This window comes from Glossina fuscipes, unplaced genomic scaffold, assembly GCF_014805625.2.
Source record: "Glossina fuscipes isolate IAEA_lab_2018 unplaced genomic scaffold, Yale_Gfus_2 128, whole genome shotgun sequence".
Taxonomy (NCBI): Eukaryota; Metazoa; Arthropoda; class Insecta; order Diptera; family Glossinidae; genus Glossina; species Glossina fuscipes.
The window spans coordinates 1,396,948-1,407,545 of record NW_023998471.1 but is presented as its reverse complement, the minus strand read 5'-3'; the positions used below and the strand labels follow the sequence as shown (position 1 = coordinate 1,407,545).

Here is a 10,598-nt window from a genome sequence, read left to right as displayed (position 1 = left end):
TAACACCAAAAGAGCGGGAAATTTTTAAGGGAATGTTCAATTCATTTGCGATGCACAAACAACAGTCAATTGCAGATGGTGACTTTGGAATTTTCTTCGCAATAATAATCTTTCTTACGTCATCACCGAGAATGGATTTGTTTGAATTAAGAAGCTTAGGGACTATTTTAGCTTTTAACTCATACAGTCTATTTTCTAAAGTTGGGAGACCAGTTTCAATTATAATATTATTTATGGGCGTCGTCCGAAAAGTATAACATCTTGCTCTAACGGCTTGGTGATAGACCGGTTTAAGGATGTTGATATTAGATTTGCAGCTATTGCCATAAATTATCAAAGCATAGTCAATCTTGCTTAACACAAGCATTTTGATAAGATAAGCGATAGTGTTAATATGCGCTTGGCTTCTCCAAGCAACGTACTGTATGAAATTTACCCTTGTTAAAAGGGAGTTTTTTTAACCGAAGGCAGTGTGCTTTCCAACAATAATTGTTTGAAAACGTGAGCCCGAGAACATGGAGCGTCTGCACATTTAGTACTGGTAAGTCGTTAATATGCATCAGTAGGTTTCCTGCATCGCACATTTGTTTTCGACAAATGTGCATTTTTTTTGATTTTTGTATAGAGACGAGTTTGCCCATGTGGAGATCTCACATGAAATAGATTCGAGGATGTTGATTGCTTTCGTGTTGTCTTTTTCTTTTGTAAAAATGTATACATCGTCCGCGTAGAGACAATGTTCCACTCTTGGTACACGGCAAAGAATTTCGCTAATTTCGTTGAAAGAGATGTAGGGTATATGGCCATGTAGGGTATATGGCCAGTCATAAATACCGTATTATGTAGGTCCAGTAATTTCTTTTTACTAGACTTAGTCGTAGCACTGATCATTTGGTATGAGATGCGGTCTAGACCAGGTGTCTTCCCCTTCAAATTGGGGAGACAACTTCCAAGTTCTGAGGTGGATACGCAATTTTCCAGGAAAATGGCACATCTATCGATATTATTTGAAGGAGATATTGGAGTCCTTTTATTTTCAATGAAAGCACTGGAGAAGTTGCTGTCAGAGGAGTATTCGCACCACACTTTTCCAAAGTAATTAGAAATCTCATCTGCGTCAGTTAAAGTTCCATTGGGAGTGCAGATGGCAGAAATTTGGTCCAGGTTTGAAGTCCCATTAAGTCTGTTGATTTTGTTCCAGACAACTTTCATTGATGTATTTCTGTGAATTCGTCTCGAGAAAAGTTCGAAACTAAGTGCCTTTGATTTGCGTAATTCCTTCCTGAATAGAGCATTGGCCTTTTTGTATAATAACAAGTGATTCTGATCAGGACATCTCTTAAAGCGGTGCCATAGATCCATTTTATTTTTCCTCAAAAACGAAAGCGTGTTGTTCCACCATGGAACCGTAGCTCGTTTAAAAGAGGTGTTGGATTGTGGAATAGAAAGATGAGCAGCCGTGCGAATCGCTTTAGACATAGTAGCAGCATCATGGTTGCAGTTTCCGTTAAATGGCTTTGAGTTCAAAAATGACTCCACCTGTTTGGAGTAATTGATCCAATCCGCTTTATCTTGGAGGAATTTGGCCTGTTTTGCTGGAGTAGCAGAGGACGTTGAAAGTTTAAGATCGATTATGATTGGAAAGTGATCACTATTATGTAGATCATCAGAAATAGACAAGGACACCAAAGGAAGAAGTGATGGAGAGCAACATGTTAAATCAATATGTGAAAAAGTATGATGAGTTCAGAAGTGCGTTGGTTTTCCATCATTTAAAACGCAAAGGTTGCTTTGAAAAAAGGCCTTTTCTAAAACAGTACCGCGAGTGTTGTTTACTGTTGAGCCCCAGATGGTATTCCAACTGTTGAAATCGCCGCATATAATTAATGGGGGGAAAAGTACGGAGAATAAACTGTAGCATTCTTGCTGAGAAAGCGATTGCGAAAGTGGAATATAGAGCGAAAGCACTGCAAATTTTATATTTAACATTATTTGTATCGCTACGGCTTGTATATTTGAGCTTAAATTTATGCGTTTGTGAGGTATACTTGATTTTATAAAAATACCTACTCCTTGTTTGGAATATGAGTTTTGATCAGCATTCGTGAAGTATCCACTATATGATTTTGGGTGGAATAGGATTAAAAGAGCTTCTGCAATGGGTTTCTTGAAGCGATAAAAAGGTTGGATTAAAATCACTTATGAGTGTACGGAGTTCATCAAAATTATTAATAAGTCATAATGAAAAGCTCTTGAATAATAAAAACAACATTCGAATATTTTCATATATGGAAAATTGGAAGCAAAAGGTTACTTCGATTCGATATATGTGTGAATGAACTCAGTGTTAATTTTCAACAAAATAATATATGGTTGTATACGTGTACAAATAATAACAATAATAATTCTGTCATGAGCGAATTTCTTGTACCCATCGCCGTTATCCTGAAAACGACGAAAAAAGTAAAAGAACTACATTTTCATGCTCTATAATGCGGTGTGGGAGCGGCTGATATTTTCTATTTTCCAAATAAAAGTTTTCATCGCATACGTGTGTGGGCGTTGTAGGCGTGCCCTTGGAAAAGTTTAAGCCAATTTTAAGTTCGTAGACGATCTATTCAATTTCGCTAATAGGAGAATGTTTACCACAAATACTACACAGTTGCGCAGGCAGACAGCCGGACATGTTTATGTGCATTCTAAATTTGAAATTGGCCACGAATTTGTATACTTTATGGGGTTTTCGAAGCTTGTTTTTGCTCCTTATAAAGGTATTGAAAAACAATGAAATTATGGTGCACTATAATATTGGGTAGGCGTGGTCAATATTTCCTATTTTTGTGCACAAATGCTATAGCATCTCCCATAGAGTATGCGTTCCAATATTTGTACTTTTACTTGCTATAGTTTATGGGTAACGAGCAAAAAAACAATTTTTCATTCCTTTTGAAAAACAGTCGGAATAATGTCAGTTTACGTGGTGCTGTAGACGTGTTCTACGACCGACTGGGCCCATTTTCAAGACCAAGATTGCATGCAAGAACTTCCAATGTTTCTACCAGTTTCATTTTACGACCTGGAGAATGTTTACAAGACACGTTATACAAACGGATAAATACACAGACGGTCGTTATTAAATCGATTTAAAATTTTATACTAATCAAGAATATATGTACTTTGTGAGATCGCCTCATTCTAGGTTTTACACACGTTTTGACAAAATCATCTTTCTGTGATGGGTACATGTAAATGTAGACTAATAAATATTTGGGTAATATAAGTAAATAGTAGGCGTGGTAAAGAAGATTGTACAAGGTTTGATTTTTATGCAGGGATATATGTGTATGAAGGACAAGCACTATTTTGAAGGCATTGAATTAACGTTCTGCATTTAGTGAAAAAGTCCAGCGTCTCCGTATATACTTTTATATATATTTGCTTTCGCGTCGCTTAGTTTTAATGGAGGACATGATTTCTTGTTCAAATAGTTTTTATTTATAAATTTTGTTCCCCTAGAAAGGGAAAAACAAGCCGATATCACGATGTATAACAATATATGTGGATGTGGCGCTTATTATAACAAGTGCATTTTTTTTAAGAGATAATATCGCTTTTTGTGCTCTAAAAAATGAAGATATTAATTAACAGGCAAGTGCTTACAATGATTTTTCAAAAATTCCCTTTTATCGTGCTATTAGATTTGACAATTTCCTATCTAAATCAAGAAATGAAATATTTTCTAAAAATATCGTAAAAACCCGATTTGAGTTTTTTTTTTCCTTTTCAATAATTCACTCGAAAAACGACTATAATTTCGATTGAACATCTTTTCAAGTAAGAAAGTTATCGCCTACCCACCCTATGCTCTTCGCATTCTACTCTCCAAGTTCTTTTATTTGATACCCATATCGCTGGCATTATTAAGAAAAAATTAATCGCTGTTTGTACCATATTTCTTTTCAAATCAACCCATTCTTAGGCAGATAATACATCTTCATTTGACAAGTGTACAAAATAACTTTAAACCTTCCCTCTTGTTTGCCTCATGATAAATAAGCATTAACCCTCAAAAAAGTGAAAAAAAAGAAAATTGAATCATTCGTAACATTGTGTGGACACCGCCGATAGTTTCCATTTTTGGACCTAGAGAGTAAGGTATTTCGTTAAGTAAATGTGGCGAATTTCAGCCTTCTAACTTCAATAACAGCGCGCTTTTGCGCTGACCAATTTCATCCATTTTCAATACACACCTACGTGCAGAAACTTACAATGTTTCTACTAAAATTGAAGACGATATCTTCATTTTTGCAACCAGGAAAGCGCCAACAACACACACCACACGGACGGACATCATCTTAGGATTTCACGCTGATCAAGAACATATACATTTTATAGGGGCTCTGAAGCTTCCTTTTTGAAAAAAACCAAATGAGTATACCCCCAACTTATGGTGGGTTTAATCAGCGCAAAACACATCACAAATTGATATAACCTCTTAAGAATACAAAGAGATTTTCTAAAAACTTACTTGGATTATTTTCGACAAAATTACAATGTGAACCTCTAACAATTATATTTTTGTTGCGCCAAGTGAACTCCTGAATATAAGGACAATGATCAGCCAGGGATACCGATCCGCCATAATAACCTTCATCACCTTCTTTAATGTCGTTGATGCTGTCGAAATTCTTAAATTGAAATGTTGCGATATTATCTTTAGCTTTCGGCCATAAGGTATTTTAACTTACCTGATATTTCGACGGTAGCTCTGTCTCATGTCGAATTAAATTACACAATGCTACGGAAGTGCGGTCATTTGTACATTCGGTCTGTAAAGGTTCCTGTTTGACTTTCGAACAAAATGGATGTATACTGTGTCCTCTGTAAAGGTAAAAATGCAAAGCTGGCTTTAAAGAGTTTTGTAGTTAATTGTTGGTAAATATAATGAACATAACTACTGCAACCATTGTAGCAGATGTAAAAAGTTTAATCTTTTAGTTTTAAAATAGCAAAAGTTACCTCTTATTATTACTCTGTTAGATGTTTCGGAAATTGAATTTATATTTTCATTGATTGGACTTACTTTGCATTGTTCAGTTGAATCCAGTCTTTACAGCTGCGCATGACAAAATTGCAACCCAGCCCTTTACCCCATGATAACGAATTAGCCATGCTATAATTTGGTTTATACCAACCGGAATCTTCCATTAGTGCCAACGTTATATGTGAGAATATAGGTGATTGTGTATGCGTTCCCGTCATGGCTTCATTCTGAGAATAAATAATAATTATATATTTCTGATAAAGGGGCAATAATTTCCTATATTTACTTCTAAAATGCGTTTCTCCCAATGTGTTAAGGCAGTGCCCTCACCTCCTTGATCTTCTAATTCGGCCCCCTCCAACTTATCACAGTTAAAATGTTTACGAACCTCCTCCACGACTTTAGGCGTTACCATCATATCGATTTCTCTGCGTACATGGCCTCCCCTCACTGACCAATTTTCTCTAATAACTTTGCGAATAGTATTATTGCTCCATTGATGAATTTGCAGCCTTTTAATAAACATTTGAAGATGCAATAAAAATTCTCGAATGCTTTAACTAACTTACTTACTTTTCATTTAAGTGAGGTTTGCCAGTATCGGGCTTACGAGGTGTTCTAGGCTTTCCTTTAGCATCACGAAAAAACGCATATAAACTAACTGAAAAACCTAATGCATGTAAAATTTCGTGCTTCACTGTCGATATAAGTGTCTGCAGCTCTTGCGGTTTAGTGCTTATACTATCCGGACATAAATTTGCATGACCTGCTATTGGCCGATCCAAAGTAGCTTCTTGCTGGCAATGAGCGGCGTATGCTACTGTGAGTCCCTTATGACAACGTTCGGTTTGCCGGGCCGATACATAGAATATGAAATCAGAATTTTGAATTCCTTCGCCTGCCTCTGTACTATTATCAATTCGACAATTTTGACCAGATGCGTTGCATACACGACATATCTGTTGACAATGAATAAAAGTAAAACAATAGTGATAATACTTTAGTTCATTATAAATGCAAAAGGTTAAAAATCTATTGATCTATGAAACATTGAATTTAACTAACTAGTACAGAATGTTGAAAATATTCTTTGAAAGTTGAATAAAACGAAACCAATTTAAAAAAGTATTTTTACTTACATCTAGATGTTCATAAGGAACTTCAACTTCGCCGCACATGGTCACGGCTTTACAATTGTCTATACAGTGCGTTAGACCGCCTTTCACAAATACCTGAGTACTATTACATTTTCTACGAGAATAAGAAAAAAAAATAATTTAGATACTTCGAAAAATTATTAAACCCACTGTTTATTATATTCACAGAAAGAAGGAAATATTTTCTAAGGAAGTATGTTAGATTTCGCCTCAAACTCAATAGTTTTCACTAGGGATATTTGGGGATTTCTAAAGTTTATTGAGACTAATGCTAGTAATGTCTTCAAGCTTTTTTTCTCTTTAATCAAGAAGTAAAGCGCATATCCCATCAAGAGTTAATCTCCACATCTACTTAGATTTGCTTGGGGTCACTAATTAATTTCAAAATTTTAAGATAGGCAAAGCGCATAAAATTTTTTCCAAAGAAAGCACAATAGTGTATATATCAAAAACGGTAATCTAAATATATATATATATATATATAGATATGTGATGAGCTTGAGCTGCGCAGTTAATTTAATCTAATCGTTAGCCTGCATTTTATTGGAAAATTATAATAGATTGATATGTTACTATTATCTTAAACCGCAAACCAAGTTTAAATGGATGATGTTAAAGCTGCCCCAAAGCGACAGATTCCTTTTAATTCTAAAAAGCACTCATTTTAAATGAGAACTTACTTTGTTGTTTCAATGTTACCTGTTAAGCCGAATAGGTCCCTTTATCTGCTGCACCATTAATGCTTTCGCCCAAAATTGTAAAGCTTCCGGTAGCACAGTTTCCTAGAAGAAAAGGAATTGTGTGTCTCCGATTATGCGGTTAACTGTGAGACTTATAAATACTTACGTTTATAAGAATAAATTTACTGGTATCCAAACTGTAAAGAATAAAAAAAAATATTAATAATAACACATTTGTGGATGCTTTGATCTACACATATGCTGCCAATAACTTCTAAACACTGTCTATTGTCTTGTATAATCTTGTAATTGACACTTTCACTTGAATTTTTAAAGTAACGCATAATCAAATACAAAGATGTTGTGAATATATATTATATATTATATAAAAGAGGTTTTTAACAAATATATTCTCTTCGTTGTTAGTTAACAACACTTTCGTTTACTTTTAGAATATCTTACCTTAGAACCGATTCGTCATAGAATAATGAAATCCGCAACGGCTTCTCCACTATGCTTCGTTTCTCCCTTGAATTACTAAATGCATTGTTACCATCTTTCGTCGGAACATGAATAGTCTGTGTCTGAACACCGTGAATAACCTAAAAATACTTGTTTTAGATTAATATTTGAAATTTCGTCAAAAAAAAAGAGGAGAAGGAAATATGTTATTCGACTGAGGGCGAGTTTTATGTTATCTACAACTTATACACTTCCCAACCTTTCCTACATCGTTTTTGTAAAGGATCCATTTAAAAAAAGAGCGATAACTTATCCGACGTCAATGATATTCAGTGATGGATTAGTTTAATTCAATAATGCTGAAGTCTTTCTTAGATCCGATCAATGTTGCAATGAATAAATATATCAAATAAAAACATTTTCTCCATATTTATGTTTTCAATGAAATTACTGGCGAAAAAAGCTGCAAATACGAGGAAAGACCTGCAGTGAAGATGTCCGGTACCATGGACCATGAAATGAAGGCCTATTTTACTTAAGTGTTGCACTAAATGAATTGCTCTGATTGGTCTCCAATTTCGATAACATGTATGTACATCTGTCTATGTGCATATACCTAAACTGATATCAGTTGGTAAATCTAAAGTTTGTAAAGTGCACACTAAAGTCTTTCGCTTAGCGCCTACTTTCAATGTCAAACTTATTGCTTCTCTATTGAGTCTCTTTGAATGCTTTGAAAATTTTCAGTTATACATATTGAAAATTGTGAAAATCTTTTCTTTTCTATGGACTTTTACTTATATGTGTTCACACAAATACGTTAAATTAATGCAATCGCAATTGCTCGCTTCTCTAATTGAGTAACATATGGGATGGTGTAGATTTTCTTTGTAAACTTTCATTCAATTAATTTGTTGTCCCATTTTTGGTTTTAATAATCATTTTAATGTTTAATTAAAAAGTCAGTTTTCCTAACAAAATAATGAGGGCAATCGTTTTAGTGGCGTATAATGTACAAATCTTTAAATAACCATAAATGCTTTATAAGGTAAAGCAGGAGATTTGCATCATTTATCATATCAATGATATATTGACTTTAACTTGGTGTTTCTCATAAAATGTGAGCCATTTTTTTTGACAGAGAGAATTGAGATTTTAAACAATCCTCCTATTTATATAGATCACCGCCAAAGCCCACTTGCTGCTAAAATTGATGACAGTATTCATAAAAGCGTAAGGTTAAGAATAGAGAAATTGTCAATAGATGTATTTATGGAAGGATTTTTTGTAGCACTAATAGGAGACGTCATTTTATTTATTTAATTTTTCATTTCATATTATTATTATTAATAAGACGATATTAGACAATTCCCCTTTGTATGTATGTGTGATTTGACTGATTTTTGGACTTTGCCCTGAGCAATTCCTAACTTAGGCCTAAAGTGTCTTTAAAGCCGTTCTCTACGAAATAAAAAGAGGTACGGTTTCTTTTCTCGCCTATTAAACGTTGGCATAGGGGTAAATTTTACTTATTTTTCGACTTAATAAGACGTACTTTCATTTTTTTAAAGAAGCTTTATAGTCACTACTGCAGTTTTAATGGAACGATTAAAAGTTAAACATGGCGAATTAATTATTGAAACTTAAAAAAAAAAAAAAATGCGATATTCGACAAATTTTTGTTACGACACCCTTCAAACCGTTATCAATTTTAGGAAGCTATAATAAGCTCAATTATGCAGTTGGACATAAAAAAGGAATAATGTTTTTTAACAAAACTTCGACTTTTTCTAATTTACTAATAACCGGAAATACATAAATGTTTACAAAAAAAGCACAAAAATTTTGAAAAAAGGTTATGCCAACATAAGATGCAAAAGTTTCATGTGACATATTCGACGCAACAATTTTCTTTGTAATTCATTGACTTTATAAAACAATACCTATACTACAAGTACTACAGATGCAGATTTGTATGTAATGAAGAAAGACAATCGTGCATTGCTTTACAGATTACTTAGTTCACCTTTAAAGTTATAAAATATATTTGAATTTTTTATTAAAAAAGAAAAAACAGGTTTATGTCTTGCGGTTTAACATAGAGTAAATCAATTCTCAATCTGAATATATATACAACATCCTCCACACCCCTTACTTAATTCATGTTGTTAATAATTGCGATAGTTGTTGTGACTAAATGAACTAAATAAAGCCTTTGTCGAGCTATTGCGAGGTGCTATACATATTAATAGTCAATTACACATTGCGCATTTTTAATTAAATATATTCATAAAGAAAAATGTACAAATATGTTCGAGAAGTACGCAATTGTGCGCGCCTGATATTATATCTTGGAGACAAGTTTTTTTCAATTCCTACAACTATTTATTTCATTCCGTCGATATAATCGTCAAGCTACGAACTGAAAGTTATTGAGAGATGTTGAAGATGAAATTGCAGCTAAATATTTGAACAAGGAAACGTAGGCATGTAATACATACATACATACATGCATACACGTATGATAAACTTACATCAGAAGCTTTAGGATAGTAATGTTGACAATTGTGCGTTTGTACCAAATAACTGAAATTTGCAAATACTATCATCATAATTATGCCGGCTATAGGCACTCTGCACGATCCTGTGATCGATGTCCTCCAAATTGCCCGTAACCGCAATATTTGACTTTTCTTAGTAGATTGCTGAAATATTTGCGGATATTTGAGACGCGGTTGTACATTTGGGTACATTGTAACTGTCTACAGGTCGTCATTAATCTGCGGAGAATCCTTTGTTAGTTAGAACATTTTTTTTGTTTTCAGCAATTAAACGATGTATTTAATTTAAAATTATTAAAAGTTTCGCGGATTTGCAATTTTCATAATTAAAATAAATTGAACAACACATCACGTTCTTTGTCTTTTATTATTTGGCTTTTGACTTTCTTTGAACTGATTTATTATGTATATACATGTATGAACTTTTGCGTCCTCTGTTGAACGGCAACAAAATAATTTATTTTGTTACTATTTCCGCTCAATAAACATTAACTAATGCTTGCTTGAGTAATAAATAAGACAAATTAAACAAATTATTTTTAAAATTTTTCTTTTTAGCTTTAACACTAACAGGTGAAACAGCTGATTGTGTGAGCGAATATTAGTCCGAAAATTAATTTCTCTTTCTCTCTCATTCTCTTACAGAAACACTTTAATATAAATACCGTGTGAAGTCTTGGAACTGAAAAGAGCA

At 33.6% G+C, this 10,598-nt stretch overlaps 1 protein-coding gene across 1 annotated transcript in view; it reads right to left on the bottom strand.

Moving 5' to 3' along the window:
- The window catches only part of LOC119640823 (leishmanolysin-like peptidase), a 14,062-nt gene extending 3,632 nt beyond the window's left edge, over positions 1–10,430 (bottom strand). The window contains exons 1-10 of the mRNA XM_038039072.1: positions 9,878–10,430; positions 7,344–7,483; positions 7,048–7,078; positions 6,901–6,983; positions 6,184–6,295; positions 5,618–6,003; positions 5,331–5,556; positions 5,084–5,271; positions 4,749–4,881; positions 4,529–4,688 (exon numbers count right to left, since the gene is read on the bottom strand). Coding sequence (XP_037895000.1) covers positions 4,529–4,688; positions 4,749–4,881; positions 5,084–5,271; positions 5,331–5,556; positions 5,618–6,003; positions 6,184–6,295; positions 6,901–6,983; positions 7,048–7,078; positions 7,344–7,483; positions 9,878–10,096 — 1,678 coding nt within the window. The 5' untranslated portion in view covers positions 10,097–10,430. The remainder of the gene's footprint in view (positions 1–4,528; positions 4,689–4,748; positions 4,882–5,083; positions 5,272–5,330; positions 5,557–5,617; positions 6,004–6,183; positions 6,296–6,900; positions 6,984–7,047; positions 7,079–7,343; positions 7,484–9,877) is intronic.
- Between the last annotated feature and the right edge of the window lie 168 nt (positions 10,431–10,598).